The sequence below is a fragment of the Suncus etruscus genome, chromosome 6 (genome assembly GCF_024139225.1).
Source record: "Suncus etruscus isolate mSunEtr1 chromosome 6, mSunEtr1.pri.cur, whole genome shotgun sequence".
NCBI classification, from domain to species: domain Eukaryota; kingdom Metazoa; phylum Chordata; class Mammalia; order Eulipotyphla; family Soricidae; genus Suncus; species Suncus etruscus.
Genome location: NC_064853.1, coordinates 3929542 through 3945691, shown reverse-complemented (window position 1 = coordinate 3945691; position 16150 = coordinate 3929542). Strand labels below are relative to the sequence as shown.

General features: G+C 53.1%; 3 protein-coding genes across 9 annotated transcripts in view; 1 reads left to right on the top strand and 2 right to left on the bottom strand.

Moving 5' to 3' along the window:
* ERRFI1 (ERBB receptor feedback inhibitor 1) overlaps nucleotides 1–16150 on the top strand; it is a 731587-nt gene that overhangs the window by 96931 nt on the left and 618506 nt on the right. The window lies entirely within an intron of this gene.
* On the bottom strand, nucleotides 140–8308 carry VAMP3 (vesicle associated membrane protein 3). The gene is made up of 5 exons (XM_049775404.1): nucleotides 8213–8308; nucleotides 5365–5446; nucleotides 2260–2418; nucleotides 1700–1751; nucleotides 140–1008 (listed from the first exon to the last, which is right to left on the bottom strand). Coding segments are annotated over exons 1-5 (315 nt in total). The 5' UTR covers nucleotides 8215–8308; the 3' UTR covers nucleotides 140–988.
* Nucleotides 10909–16150, bottom strand: part of CAMTA1 (calmodulin binding transcription activator 1) — a 552305-nt gene continuing 547063 nt past the window's right edge. For all 7 annotated transcript variants that reach the window (XM_049775266.1, XM_049775269.1, XM_049775270.1 and 4 more), the window contains one exon: nucleotides 10909–14416. In XM_049775266.1, coding sequence (XP_049631223.1) covers nucleotides 14353–14416 — 64 coding nt within the window. In that variant the 3' untranslated portion in view covers nucleotides 10909–14352. The remainder of the gene's footprint in view (nucleotides 14417–16150) is intronic.

Sequence of the window (16150 nt, the reverse complement as noted above, 5' to 3'; positions counted from 1 at the left end):
GCCCTCACCTTGACCCGCACAAGTCCCAGAGACTTCCCCCCAAGGGTGGGGGTGGGTCAGGGAACATGGGTGGTGAGAGCTCCATGCTGCAGGGATGAGACGGGCAAAGCGATCCTGGGAAACAACACACAAGCAGGAGAACAAGGGTAAACACTTTATTCAGGTTCATTCTAGTGAAACACAGAACCAAGCGAGGTATTTCAGGGCTATGGCAGGCGGGGCGGGGACCCCCAGGCAGTGCCTGTCAGCCCCACGGTGGATGTGGCCACACAGCAGCGCACACAGTGACTCCAGCTTTCTCTTTGCCCCAGCCCCTCTCAGAGCCGGGCCAAGCCTGGTGATGGGGCAACCGGGCAGCCGCCCACCCAGACCAGCGGCCGGCTGCATAGAGCCAGGCATTCCAGAATGTGGATGCCAAGCACCGCTGTCCCCGAAGGGAGGACACCTGGCTGTGGCTGGCCAAGGCCCTGCACCAACCTCACATCCTTTGTTGGAGGAGCTGAGGCAGGAAGAAGCTGAGGGGTCCCCAGATACACCAGTCATCATCTCCCACCCCCAGGCTAAAGGAACCTGGAGCCCCCTTTTCTGATAGTTTCTGTCAGGAAGCAGCTAACTGGTGCTAACTTTTTGGCACGGTAGAAACTTTGGTTAGAGCCACAGTTCTAGAAGGAACCTGTAAGGGACTGTCACGTCTGGAGAAAATGTGCGGCTCCCCCGGACAGGCCGGCACGGAGGCTCAGTAAGGCACAAGAGTCCTGGTGTTAGTAGGTAGTAGTGTTGGTTCTGGAAGGCACGTGGTGGAGTTGGGGCTCTGAGGGCTGGCGAGGTGGGGCACACAGTCCCCAGACGCGCATCTACTCAGGACGAGCTCGACAAGGCAAGAAAGATTTTGCTAGAAAATCTTACATAAACATCAACAGAAGCGAAGGAGTTAGAAAACGGGAGGTGAACTCGGTGTGGGAGCAGACAGGAGTGTCCGGGCACGTCTTCAGGGTGAAATCGACCACACTGGGAGCAAGAAGGGAGAGGGGTGGTAGGCTGGGGGACGCATTCCTGGGCCACCCCACCCGTTCCCTGTCTGAACCCATGCAGGGGACTGGCTGAAGCAGGGCCCAGCGCAAGTGTCTGTTGTCTCTCTCTCCTCTCTGTGTGACATGACACACCTCCTGGCACAAGAGGTAGTTAATACTATTTCTATTTGGGTTTTTAGGCCACCGCCAGCAGTGCTCAGAGACCATATGGAGTACCACAATTACACCCGGGTTGGCTGCGTGCAGATATGTGGGTTTGTTTTGTTTTGTTTTGGGGCCATCCCCAGCAGTTGCTCAGGGTTTACTCCTAGCTCTACGCTCAGGAGGACCCTAAGGGATGCCGAGGATCAAACCTGCAGGTTTTGCAACACACTGTCATCCCCACTTTATGACTGAGGAAACTGAGGTTCAAAGAGTGTGTTATTTACCACAGCAGCGCCCCTGTCAGCTCTGCTCTCAGGGCCTCGTGGCTCCTCGTGAAAGGAAAGAGCTGGGAAGAACTGGACAGAGCAAGGAGAGCCCCAGGGGACTGGACCATTTCTAGGAACATCAAAAGACTCGTGCTCACACGAGACACCAAGTCTGGTCAAGAGGCCAGGAATTCACTAAGGGGGGGTGGAGAGGGGTGTCTGAAGCTGGAGGCTGGGGGTGCGGGAGGGGGCACTCACCCACGATGATGATGATGACGACGACCAGCACCGTGATTCCGATCACCCACATCTGCAAACAGACCCACACGTCAGTGCGGCACAGCCAGAGGCTGGGCTGTGGAGACACTTTGGGGGGAGCCGGGAGTGACCCCACCCTACTCCACCCCAAACTGAGCTTCAAGCCATGTTCCTGAGAGCATTGCTGCTAGGAGCAGCTTGCTGAGAAGTCGCGGTCCCAGAGTTGGGAGAAGTTGGCATTTCTGTCTACACTGCTCTCTGTGGACCCCGGGATTACTGACCAGCCTAGTGGACATTGCCCCGGGACACATAGATGGTCCATAGCCTGCAGGGCCATGCGCTTCGTGGGGTGACATGTTCCAGGTCCCCCCTCTCCTGCCCTGGCCACTTGGGACCATTCCCACAAAGGGCTCAGGGCTGTGCAACTCCCGTGCTGGTGCCTTGACAGGCCAGGCCAGGCCAACAGGGGGTGCTTCTCCTTGGTGGGGGGAAAGGAGATGAGGGGATAGAAAAGGGGGGAAGTGTCCGGTGGCCAGCCAGAAACAGGCTCCCCGGCCCACCTTGCAGTTCTTCCACCAGTACTTCCTCTTGAGCTTGGCCGCGCTAGTCTCGAACTGAGAGGCCCCGGCCTGCAGCGCGTCTGCCCGGTCGTCGAGCTCCGCCAGCTTCTGGTCCCGCTCCAGCACCTTGTCCACGTTGACCCTCATGATGTCCACCACCTGCAGGGGGGGGGGGGGCTCACAGCTCACGGGCAGCCCACAGACTTGCCCGAGGAAATAGGGGATGGGGTTGAAGCCACAGCACAGCGGGGAGGGCGCCTGCCTTGCAATGAGGCTGATGGGTTCAATTTTCAGCATTCCATTTGGTTCCCTGAGCCTGCCAGGAGTGACTCCTGAGTAAGGCTCAGGGGTCAGGAGGAAACTCTGAGCATCCCTAGGTGTGGCCCCAAAATAACAAAAAAGGAGAGGGGGAGGTGCTGGGCGCTCCACCTTTCCTGATGGAAAGTTCAGCACCCTGGAAGTGGGAAGGTCCCCGGCACCATGGGGCACATGTAGAGCAAAGCCTCAGCTGACAACCATGCTCAAGGAGACACATGAGAGGAGCGAAGCAACTGGGCTCAGGCAGGAGTCTCCCCTCTTAGTTAAAGGAGGGCCACGGGGATGCAGGTGCTCATCATGGGCATCTGAAGTGAGACCGAGACATGGAAAGATTCAGGCAGGATGCGGTAGGTGGGGGGGGGGCACCTTCTGCAGGGGGTTTCCCTGGTGGGCAATCCCCAAGAATACAAGAGAACAAACCCAACAGTCAAACATTTCTCGGGTGGGGCCAACGATCAAACATTTCTCAGGTGGAGATCAAGGCCTGCAGGTCAGCGTGTTCCCGTGTACTGATGGGTCATGCAGAGGAATGCAAGGAACAACCCTGGCACAGGAGCGCCCCAAGGGAGGGAAGATGGGGGACAAACTTCAGGTTTCCAGACTGAGCAGTGCTCTGATGGAGACAGAAAAGGAGTTTCCAGAGTAGCCCTGAGCGAGTGTGAGGCTTCGGAGAAGATCTGAGAAGGCCCCAGCCGCAGCGGCCACCACCACATTTTCCTGCTGCTGTGGAAATGGGAAAACCCACCTGAAAATCACCTATGGAGCCTTGGAAGGTGGAAACAAAAGGAAGAAGAGTGGAGAAAGGGAGAGAGGGAAGACGGGCCGGGCCGAGTTCCACAGAGCTCAGCACCAACAGATCAGTACAGGGAGGCCTCAGCACAAACCTGCAGGCCCAAGGGGCCAAGTCCCTGCAACACCCCACATGGGCTGCTCAGCTGGCCATGGACAGGAGTACCCAGGGTGCTGTCACCCAGAACAGCAGCGCTGGCACAACCTGACAGTCAAGATCCAGGGCCCGGAGAGATAGCACAGCGACATTTGCCTTGCAAGTAGCCGATCCAGGACCAAAGGTGGTTGGTTCAAATCCCGGTGTCCCATATGGTCCCCTGTGCCTGCAAGGAGCTATTTCTGAGCAGACAGCCAGGAGTAATCCCTGAGCAATGCCAGGTGTGGTCCAAAAACCAAAAAAAAAAAAAAAAAAAAAAAAAAAGCTGGATCCAGAGCTCAACCTGATCTGGGATCTGAGAAACGCTTAGAATTTCTTTAGGGAGCAAATCCAGAGCACCTCCAAGATCAGAACAAGCAAGGCCAAGACAGACAAGGCAGCCGGCTGAGAAGGGAGGCCCTTCAGGCACCCAGAGGGATCACGGAGGCACAGAAAGAGTCAGGAGGGGAAGAGGAAGGGGAGAGCTCCTGTGGGTGGGGGTTAATTACCTTTGAGAAAGGACCTGGTTAGAGGGGATCCAAGGGAGGCCACAGCAATGGGAGAACACAGCAGGGAGGGTGCTTGCCTTGCACAAAGCCAATGTGGTTTAATCCCAGGCAACCCATATGGTCCACCAAACACTGCCAGGAGTGATCCCTGAGCACCAACAGGTGTGGGCAAAACAAAACAAAAAAAAACAAAACCAAAAACCCGAAACTCTGCACTGTGAATTCATTCTTCCCAGCAACAGGGGCCAGAGCCATAGCACAGTGAAGAGGGCATTTGCCTTGCATGCAGCCAACATCCCATACAATTCCCTGAGCCTGCCAGGAGTGATTCCTGAGTCTACATAGAGCCAGGAGGAACCCGAGTACAGTCCAATGTGGTCCAAAATCCAAAAACCAAAAAAAATAAAAAGATATTACTAGTTCTGAAGAGACAGTATAGTGGGTAGGACACTTGCCTTGCAGGTGAATGTTCAATCTGGGTTTGATCCCAGCACCCCAGATGGCTTCCTAAACCTCAACAGGAGATCTCCCTACGGGAAGAGCCAGGACTAAGCCCTGGGTGTGGGCACCCCAAATGACCACTATCTCATCTAACGGTGGAATGCAAAGGAAAGGCCAACAGCAGGCAGACTTAGAAATCTCTGCTGTCTTGGTGACCTGGGCGCGACAAGGACTCACTGGCTCAAATCGAACTGAAAAGGCACTCCAGTGTGAGTTGCGGGTCTGAACAGAGCAAGCAATGGATGTGATGCTGTTCCTGGGAACCAAGAGCCATCAGCGGGGTCATAGAGCTCCAGGCAGGGCCGGGCGCCCAGGAAGGTGGATGAAGGCACTTCCGGCTTCCACAAGGGATTCCCGGCACACGGGTGCTGGTTGTGTAACCCGGAGACCCAAGCTGTGAACTACCGCTCTTCCTGCAAAAAGCAGCTTTTTTCCTTTTCCAGTAGCTCACAGAGACGAATGTCTGGGGCTGGAATGAGAGGCCAGCAGCTGGGGTCAGCAGGGCAGGAGCCTTGCAAGGCGGCTGACCTGGGTTCGACAAGCTGCACCAATGAGGGGAGCCCAGCCAGGAGTCAGCCCTGAGCCAGCCCCACAGGGTGTGGCCTTGAGCAAACACAAGGACTGTGATACCATCTGGCTCTAGTCTAAAGGGACCCCGGGTGCCTTCCTGAATAGTGGGTCGGGGGATGAAGAACTAACTGTGCTTTATACACTGACTCTAGTCTAGAAACAGTGTGATGGGGTGCCCAGCTAGAGGGTCTGGGCCTTCACATCCCAAATTCTGTGATGTCCCCGGGAGCACTGTCTACAGAGCAGCACTAACAGGCACGTGCCTGGCTCCTAGGCCCATACCTCATCCACTTGGTTTTGAGTCTGCTGGAGTCTGCGATTGCTGCCTGTGGCAGCGCCAGCCCCGGAAGGCCCCCCTGTGGACCTGGAACACAGAAAGAGAGAGTCAGCTGACTAAGAGGCCCTGTGGAAGACAGAGGTGCCAGCCCAGCATTCTCAAGGTTTGGAGGCCTAAGAGTCGCCCCGCTTGGCATCACGGGCCGAAGTTTGTGGGCTACATGGTTTCATTCCACTACGATCTGATTCGGCACAATCCACTTTATCAGCAACACTCAGAGGTGTTGCTCGAATGGGGAAAACAGATCTTCTACTTGTTACCTTCCGACCTCCAGGTTGTTCTAGGCACTTGGGTAAGTGTCTCTCTGTGGCAAGCATTGCTGCCAGAGTGAGGGAGCTGGGGCCCGAGCAATAGTACAGTGGGGAGGGCTTTTGCCTTGCATGCGGCTGACATGGATTTGATTCCTGGCATCCCGTAGTGTCCCCTGAGCCTGCCAGGAGTGATTTCTGAGCACAGAGCCAGGTGTAACCTCTGAGCACTGCCCAACAACACAACAAAAACAACCAGTGAGGAAGTTCCAGGGTAGATCCTTCTCTCAGGAGGGAGGAGGAAGTGCAGAAATGGGCGAGAGGCCCCACTGGGCAAGAAGGGGGTGTCAGCGAAAGTGAAATGGAAGAGGGATGTTCCCGTCTTTTGCCCCTCAAAAGTTCTGGGCCATGGCCTGGAGAGACATCACAGGGACTAAGGCGATTCCTGGCCCCTCAAGATCCCCTCAAGTGTCACCTAGAGCAGCTCTGGAGGCCTCAAGCTCTGTAGGGGCAATCTGGGATGATTCCTCTGGCACCACCTGGCCTCTACAGCATTACCTCCTCTGACCCTGGAATCGATCTGTAGCTAGGCTGGCTTAGGCCTCACTGGGCAGGGGCCTTGGGCCTCCTGAGACCTGTTGGGAGGTTCCTCTTCAAAAAGAGAATTCTGGGGCCGGCAAGGTGACACTAGAGGTAAGGTGTCTGCCTTGCAAGTGCTAACCAAGGAAGGACCACGGTTCGATCCCCGGTGTCCCATATGGTCCCCCCAAGCCAGGGGCAATTTCTGAGCGCTTAGCCAGGAGTAACCCCTGAGCATCAAATGGGCGTGGCCCGAAAAACCAAAAAAAAAAAAAAAAGCCTTTTGGGGCTAGAGCGATAGCACACAGTGGTAGAGAGTTTGCCTTGAATGCCACTGACCTGGGACAGACCCATGTTCGATCCCCAGTATCCCATAGGGTTCCCTGAGCCTGCCAGGAGTTATTCCTGAATGCAGAGCCAGGAGTAACCCGAGTGCCACCGGGAATGGCCCCCACAAAACAAAACAAAAGTTTCGGATCTGGCACATATGTGTTGCCTGGGTCTATGATACCCATCTCCCCCAAAGTGATGGTACTTTCCTATTGGGCTGTGTGAACCAGGGCTCTCTCCGCCTCGAGGGAAGCCTGAGTGTGTTATTCTCTTCTTTATCCTTTCCCCTCCCATTTCTCAGCACCTCCAAATAAGAACTGCTTTTAGGGAGCCAAGCTAAACCACAGTGGGGAGGATATTTGCCTCAAATGCAGCTGACCCGAGTTTGATCCCTGGCATCCCATCTGGTCCTGGGTCTGTCAGGAGTGAGGTTTTTTTTTTTTTTTTTTTAGAGCCTCATCTAGTGGTGCTCAGGGTTACTCCTGGCTCTGTGCTCAGAAATCTCTCCTGGTAGGCTTGGGGATCCTAGGGATGCCAGGGATGACACCTCGGTCGGTCGCATGCAAGGCAAACGCCCTACCTGTTGTGCTATTGCTCTGGCCCCCAGGAGTGATTTCTAAGCAGAGCCAGAAGTATCCCCCGAGCATCGCAGGGTATGGTCCAAAACCTCCCCACAAAAATCCACCTTTTAGCACCCCACAAAACGTTTCTGATCTTTCCAAAATCCTTCCCAAAGACTTATTTTGTCCGGGGTTGAGCTCTGGCTCGAACAACCTTCCTGGCACTGATTGATTTTACACTTAGGTGTAAGATCTTATGTGTGTCTTCTAGCCCACACAACAGGCTTCTATGTTCTAGGATCTTCCCTGTACCCAAGACAGCACTTTGCACGTGTCTGGTTCCCTAATTTAGTAGGTTTTTATTGTTTGGGGGGGTGGCATAAGGCACTTGGCAATGCTCAGGGAGCACCTTGGGGGTGCGGGAACGATGCCCACGGGGCTTCCACAGACCAAAGTGCAGAGCGCCTCGCCCTCTGAGCCCTAGGGTTCTCCACCCAGACCAGGGAGGGCCCAGCTGTGCCACCCGGCCCCGGGGGAGCTGCCTGGCAGGAAGAGGGCGGGCCCGTGTCTCAGTTGCTGCTCGGGGCTCCAGGGGTGTGTGTGGAGGTTATGCTTTAGGGGGGCAAAGATCTGGAGAGCTGATGTTCCGCTGCGAACCCCCAGATCTGCCCAGCACCACCATCCCGCCCCACTCCCCTCTACAGGGAACCAGCAAGTCTTGGGGGGGCTGGAGAGGGAGGTAGAGGGGTCCCCCTTGATTCTCAGAGCTGCTCTCTCAATAGCTCCATTTGGGGAGGCCTTTACTAAGTGTTTCTGGCCCCCAGAGAGGGCCGAGGCCACCCAGACACGGGGGGCTCCGAGCAGGGTGCGCTTCTCCGGGGCGGGGCGGCATGAGGTCCGGGGGACGGAGGGAACCCCGGAGCCCCGCACCCCGCGCCCCTGGCCGCCCCGCCCGTCCCCACCCCGACTCCCCGGAGCCTCGGCGCCCCTGCGCGGTCGGACCGGCGGGGCCCAGGGCGGGGAACCCCGGTGGTGCCCGGGCCCGAACCCACGCCGCGCCGGGCCGTGCCACTCACATCCTGGCGCCGGGAGCTGCGGCCGCGGTCGGTCAGTCGTGGGCCGGACGGACACTGGAGCCAGACCCGAGGCCCGAGCTGGTGGGTGCGGCGCCGCGCGATGACGTCACTCACCGCAGGGGCGCGCCGGAAGAAGCCCGGCGAGGGGCGGGGCCGCTTCGCGAGCGGGATCGCGGATTGGGCGAGACGGCAGGAGAGTGGGCGGGCCGAAGGGAGCGGAGCGAGAGCGTGGCCGTTGGTGTGGGCGGGGCCACGAGCTGAGCGGGTCGCTGAGTGGCTCCGAGCTAGAAGGAGGCGGGGCGATGGAGAGCGTGACCTGAGGCTTGGGCGGGGCCACAGGCTGGGCTTCCTGGTAGCGGAATGGGCGGGGCGACATCGGCTGTTGGTGTGGTCGGGGCCACAGGCTGGGTCGATGAGTGGCTACGAGCAAAAAGGGGCGGTGAGAGCGGAGAGAGGGGCGTGGTCTGAAACTTGGGCGGGGCCACAGGCTGGGCTTCCCGGCAGTGGAGTGGGCGGACTGAAAGGGGCGGAGCGACTTCGGCCGTTGGTGTGGGCGGGGTCACGGGCTGGGCAAGCCGGCCGAGGAGGCGGGGCTAAAGGAGGCGGAGCGAGGGCGAGGCTATTGAGTGTGGGCGGGGCCACGGTCTAACACGCCGGCTGAGGGGGAAAAAACAACCGAGAGGGGCGTGGCCTCCACGTGGGCGTGGCCACTGGCTGAGATCGCTGCGAGGCAGCAGAGGGGGACGAACTCCAGGGGGCGGAGCGAGATGGGCCGTTGATGTGGGCGGGGCCACGGGCTGGGTCTTCCTTCCGGAAGCAGAGGAGGCCGGCCGAAGGGGGCGGAGCGAGATGAGGCCGTAGGTGTGGGCGGGGCCACGGCTGGGAGAGGGCGTGGCTAGAGCACCTGGGCGGGGCGTGGTGGTGGGCGTGGCCGGGGCGGGGCGGGGCGGGTGCAGCCTCGCGCTGAGCTTGTCCCGGGCTCCATGCACCTGCCTCTGCAGCCAGGCGCCAACCTGGGGCCCCCGAGTCCAGGCCCCTGGGCCATTTCTTTGCACCAACGGCTTATGGGAACCGTGATTTTATGGGCGAGCCTTCCCGCAGGGTCCTCACGGCTGCATTCCCGCGCCCCGGCACAGGGCAGGGGGGCTCCCTCAGTGGGGGGGTCCAGGAATGCAAATGCAGGGACTTATTTCTGCAACGTATTATCCGCTGGGCGTGGAATCCTATTATTGCATCGCAGAACCCCTTCGGAAACACCAACTGGTGTTTTAATTCACCTGACTTAACATTTAATTAATTTTTTATTTGTAATTAATTTGATTAATTTTAATTTTTAAACACCAACAGGTGGCCTAAATAAGGAATGGTGAAAATCAAGTAAACATCAATCGACCTTTTCCAGCTCTAAATGGAAGCCTTTGAAATGGTAAAAACGGTGTGGTGTCAGAATCCACAACTGTGACAGAACTGGGGGTCTGAGTTGGGTGAACAGTCATGGGGAATAAATTGTTCAGGCTGAGGGTTGGGGGACAGAAATAAAGACATCAGGAAGATAGCTGCTAAAGGGACTCCAAGGAGGCAGCTGCCCTGCTCTGCCAGGGAAGGAAACAGAGAATATTTTATTCCCCAAGGGCAGGCTCCCAGCAGCAGTCAGCTGGGAAACTGCCTTTTGAAAATCTATTGGAAAACTTGGCATGATTTTATCCAAAATGGTGAATTCAGATTCGTCTTAAGCTTCTCAGTGCCTGTTGCATCTCAGCCAATGATGCTGAGAAGTACCGGAGAAGGGGGCTAAAAGGCAAGGATTCCAGGAATGGTGACTTGACTCAGTTTTATTGGAAAGTCAGTAGAATGGCCAACCCTGGCTCAATCTCTGGCATGAGTGCCCTCTGAGTGCAGAATCCTAAGTGCCACTAGATGTGTCCACACACACACACACACACACACACACACACACACACACACACACACACACTGATCATTTAATAGAGATAATGCCAGTGCAAGACCACAGGCATGCAATGCATGTTCTTCCTCCTTCCTTCCTTCCTTCCTTCCTTCCTTCCTTCCTTCCTTCCTTCCTTCCTTCCTTCCTTCCTTCCTTCCTTCCTTCCTTCCTTCCTTCCTTCCTTCCTTCCTTCTTTTGGTGTTTGGACCACACCTGGCAGTGCTCAGGGGTTACTCCTGGCTCTACACTCAGAAATTGCTCCTGGCAGGCCCAGGGAACCATATGGGATGCCGGGATTTGAAACCACTGTCCTTCTGCAGGCAAGGCAAATGCCCTACCTCCATGCTATCTCTCCGGCCCCACAATATATGTTCTTTCTCAGCAAAACACATCCCTAGCTAAGAAACTGTTTCTTGGGGAGGCCTGAGCAATAGCACAGCAGGTAGGGTGTTTATTTTGCAAGCAGCCAACCTGGGTTTGATATCCGGCATCCCATATGGTTCCCCGAGCCTGTCAGGAACAAGTTCTGAGCACAGTCAGGAGTAACTCCTGAGCATTGCCTGGGAAGGCCCCCAAACAAAAAGCAGACAAAAAAAAGTTTCTCTATGTGAGATGTCATACACAGACAAAACAGATCTGGACCAATTCCAGGTGACTCGCTTCTCCATGAGCCACCTAGGATTTTAGGGAAGGAAACGCCACTCACACTCACCCCCCCCCCCCCCGCTACACACACGCACACACATAGTATGGGGAAATTTTTCTTCATTTTTAATTTACAGCAGAAAGAATATAAAGCATTCAGAAAACATTTTCCATAGTTTAAGGGCAATTCAAAACATTTTGCATGGTTTCCAGCAGCTGAGTTCTTGGACAGATCCATTGATCCAATGATGCTTCACATGCACAATTACAAAAATAAAACTTACAAAAAAAAAAAAAAAGAAGAAGAAGACATCTAGACTAGTTTCACATGCAAGCCTCAGGGAACCCCCGTTGGGCGCCAACTACTGTGTGGAGCTGCCAGAAGCGACCGTGCAGAGAGGGGGTTCGAGTTAATGTCTTGAATTTCGCTCACACAGTTAACAGCTGATTTCAGATGGGCGACAAGAGCAATGACATGTTCAGGAGACAGAAGATTAGCTAGTCACTTGGAAGTATCATGAAAATCCTACTCCTGGCACTTGGGAATTCAGTTTATCCGAAATAAGCTGCCCTCACATCTCAGCTTCTATCAAAACGAAGAGTGATGACCCAGAAAAGGTGCTCGCTCCCACGTGCTCCCACTCCGGGTGTGTGTGTGTGGTGGTGGTTGGGGGGGGGAGCACAACTGTCCCTCAACTGGGATTCACAGTTGGACCATGTGAACTGTAGGTTCCCACTGGTACCTCATCCACCCTCCCCCTGGACCCTCCCCCTCCCCAGGTTACTCTCCCTCCCAGAATGTTCTAACAACATACTCAGCTAATAATGCAGCGTGTGACACATTGAAGATCCAAAACAGAAAAACAAACAAACGAACAAAAACCAATGTGAGGGTTAAAGCAAATCCACTGAGGTCATTATAACTCTTGTCCACAGACAGAACGGCCCCTTTGGGGCCTGGTCCGCGGACATCAGCAGCTCCGGCTACTTCGGAAAGCGCTTGGCTGGCTTTTATTTTGTCACCTTCAAGTCGGGTCATTATCATCGCAAATGGACTCAGCGTCTTCCTCTAGGTCCAATTGTGTTAAAGTGACAGGATTTGGGGGAGGGGGAGGTCATGTGGGGGAACCGCAAACAGCTGCAACCTAACCCACACGTTGAAGAACAGAAGAATCGAGTCAGGTCAGTCGACGGATGTACAGATGGCTTCATGGGCTACGGAACGGGCCCTACTGCCAAAGTTTCTCCCCAGCAGAAAGGTGGAGACTGCACAGTCGTTCGAGGTTGGCAGTGAAAGGAATTTAAAAACAAGTACAATTATAGAAAAGGCACCAAGAGCACTGACCCCCAGTTTTTGACCACAATCTCTCTCGCGCTCTTTTTTATTTTTATTTTTTTTATTTTTTTCCTCTTAGGATCAACCTTCATTCAAAAGACACCAGTTGGAAAAACTGAATTGGCAAATCATTCGGAGGCTTTGCAAACAAACCTTGTTTGCAGCCAGAACCTAGAAAAACCTCGGCTTCATGCACCAATTGAGCCTGAATCTTAACCTGGGAATTTTAATCTGGCATCAGCAGGTGCAAACTGGATTCTCTCTCCGCTTGGTGGGAGCGGTTCCATTTGTTTTCTTCCAAAGCATTGCTCCTCTTCCTCCTCCTTCTCCTCTTCCTCCTCAGCTTCCCACCACGGGGAAGCCCGGACACCACCTGCCACGGCTTCTCTCGAATGTGTAGGGTTTGTGGACAATTTTCAGGTTCTCTTCGGGTTTTATCAGCAGGTGATATGGAAATGTGACTTTTTTCTTTTTCCCATTTGTCGTACTGATCCTTTGGTCGGGTTGGGATGGTTCTAAAGAGTTCTTTGTCGGAGTGAGTGGATGGTTAGTAAGCCAGATAGAAGAATCGGTTTTGAATGATTATCTCTTTAGCAAAAGGAACTGAATTTGCTGAAGCAGTATTAGCATTCGCATAACTTGGCACCATTGGCAAAAATAAAAAATCGAAATCAAAGTGGAAATCAAAGAAAGGAAAACTCCTGATAGCCAAAATTAAATGTAAACATATCTCTTTTTTTAAAGTAATGTTACTCTGCCTCTGTTTTCCTAAGTCTAAATACAGTAGCTCTTTTTTTTTTTGCAGTTTAGTCATGCTTTAGCAAAATGTTCTTCTAAAGAACATTTAAAATAAAGTACTCTTATAGTGAAATAAAGGGTTTTTTTTTTTTTGTTGTTGTTGATTTCATTTTACAGACCATAGTCACTAATGCTTTGCTTTTTGTTCATGTCTTTTTTTTTCTTGGTTTCATGCACATATCTCTGTTTTAATATATACACTATGTACAAACGATACATCCACATTTTTTTTCCGCTCGGACAAAACTATACAAATAATTTGGTCTTGTCACGCTTATCGACCCTTGTGAAGAAAATAGTTAGCAATGAATAGAATCCCTTTCAAATCATTTTCTTTTCTCACTTTTCCATTTCTACCTTCTATTTATACACAGAAACTGCCCCGTTGGGATGAACTTGGGGATTTACTGGCCTGAAGGTAGCACTGTGCTGAGGTTCTGATAACATATGCCCAGGCAAGGTTATGTGGTTCTTTAGTGTGACAACAGTGTCCGAGGCGAATCCAAAAGCTACATGCTTCACCCAATTCTCTAAGTAATTCTCATTGCACGTGGAAGTAAGGCAAAAAAATTAAAGTGCTGAAGATGAGCAAAGGGACACGATGATGTCTATCCGCGTAGATTTGGGGACGAGGATGGGGGCGAAGGGGGAGGGGGACTGGAAAAATCCATGTAAACTCTGTTAGCTGTTTCACTATTTCCCATGCATTACCCGTTGACCACACACCCACCCCTCTGCAAATTTCCACAAGCCACTTAAAAAGAAAAAAAACAAACCTGCAGATTTGAAAAAAGTTGCATTAAGTGTGCCGTAGAGGTTTTCCAATCCCAATAAACGAACGGACACGAAACCAAAGAGAGAAAACAGTGAAAGAAATGAGAACACAGGGACCCAATCAAGATTGGGTGATCTTAACCCTCCACTGGGACTCGAGCCCCAAGATTCAGCTTCTTGGAAAGAATCGGCAGGTGCTGGCGTGAGGCAGTGCATGCCCGCTCCCTCCTGCCCTCACTTCTATATATATTTTTTTGGTATAAATATTTTTTGTACAGTTCCACACGATGTTTGAATGCAGCCCTATGTGAGAAGGAAAAACGGCTTCTTCCCAAGCAGACGAAACCTCTTTCGCTGTCTCCTGGTGTCTTGTTTTTCCCATGGTCCAACAGAATCTATTGAGTTCCAAGATGTCTCGCTGATCAAATGAAAAATTGTCCATGAAAGTGCAAATGCAATGACCGAACATTCCTGTTAAAATCCTGCAGCTGAACTTCCCCAAACTGCAGAGGGAGCGTGTGTGCGTGTGTGTGTGAAAGTGTGTGTGTGTGCGTGTGAAGTGCGTGCACGTGTGTGTGAGTGTGTGGTTGTTGCATGTCTCTGCTAAAAACGGAAATGAAAACAGTCTGAAAAGCAATGTCACATTGCTAAGGGATGCTGCTGTCTATCTTCAAGTTCCTTGGCCTTTTTCAATTCTTTCGCTCTGGAAGAGAAATAAAAACATACCGGCTGGTAACTACAATGTCACGCACACATAGCCTGCAATAGGGGCAGGGCGTTACCAAGATTACCAAAGACCAAAGTCCCTGCGGAGGATTTGATGGCCAGAGAGCTTTTAGTCAATGGTTGGGGAAGATGAAACCCTTCCTAAAACCTGGTTCAGTTCCAGTGCTCGGAACCCCAAAGGCAAATCAGCTGTCCTGGACCGAATCACACGTGAGAATAACGAAGCTCATCTTGAAAACAGCTGACTGTCGAAGCCACTTTCCCTTTCATAGAGGTGTCCCCCAAATGCCTGAAACTCCAGGGGGAGACCCCAGGAAAATATCACCCCTGTGTGGTTTTATTTGTGGGGAGCTCTGAATAACATGGAGGCGTTGAACTGTCACGGACCCAAAGGTACACTGTGCGCCCTCTGTGACTTTACTCCTCTACTGAGCTGGCATTTTTTGTATCCTGAGTTTCCTCTGGCTCAACCCCACTTCATTCCACAAAATGCAGTTTGGAGAGGCCCCAAAGCTTTTATTTCCCCAGGGTTCTGAGGTGAAGCCTTAGGGTACAATGTCATAAGCGCTCCACTGCTCGAGTGATCAAACATGCTGCCATGAGAGAAATGTCAATGGAATTTTAGACACGTCGGATTAGCCAAAAAGTCACGTCACGTCCAGTCTTTTTCTGTTTGTTTTTGGGGAGCCACACCCAGCAGTGCTCAGGGGTCACTCCTTGGCTCTACATTTAGGAATTACTCCTGGAGGGTTTGGGGAACTCTATGGAATGCCGGGATTGAGCCCAGATCAGCCACATGCAAGGCAAACACCTTCGCTGTGGTATTGCTCTGATCCCCAGTTTCTATTTTTTTTCTATATTTTTAACTTCCTTTTTTTAATTTTTGGGTCACACCCAGCATTGCTCAGGGGATACTCCTGGCTCTTCTTTCAGAAACCACTCCTGGCAAGCCCGGGGAACCATATGGGATGCTAGAAATCGAACCGGGGTCAGTCCTGTGTTGGCCGTGTGCAAGGCAAATGCCCTACCACTGTGCTATCACTCCAGTCCCTAACCTCTATCTTTTAATCTGCCTATTTTCTTCTCTGACCCTCTCTGAGATAAGGTCTGGGTATAGGGATGAGCTTAGAACTGGTAAAGTTATTTGGGGGCCACAATGATGGTACTCAGGTATCACTCCTGGTGGGGTTCTTGGGAACCCTATGGGATGCCGAAAATCAAACCCAGGTTGGCTGCATGCGAGGCAAGCGCCTTCCCTGCTGTGCTACGGCTCCAGCCACAAGAATACCGACAAATAAGGGAGAGTGAGCCCAAGAGCGGAATGAGCTTCTGCCAACATGTGACTCTGGGTTGGCTTTGGGAGTGAGTTTTGGCTGGTGGCTCAGCCCTGGCGCATGGCCAGGGTGGAACTGGGGTGGGTAGGGGATGGCGCAGTAAGCAGACAGGACACGGGATTCTCAACTGCACAGGTCTGCTCGCTTCTCATCCGGGTACACGCAGAGGATGGTTCTGAGGGTCACCTTTCCACAGATCCTGAGACTCCATCTGTCTTCCTGGGACTTTAAGTTAAGCCAGTAGATGTGGGCTTTACTTGAAAAGATATGAGAGCTTAATTCCTACCTAGATTCCAGGCACTGCTCGGCCAGGATGGAGACTTCGGGGGTAGTCTGGGGGGGGGTTAAGATATTCCCGGGGTTTGTGGGCTGTGTGT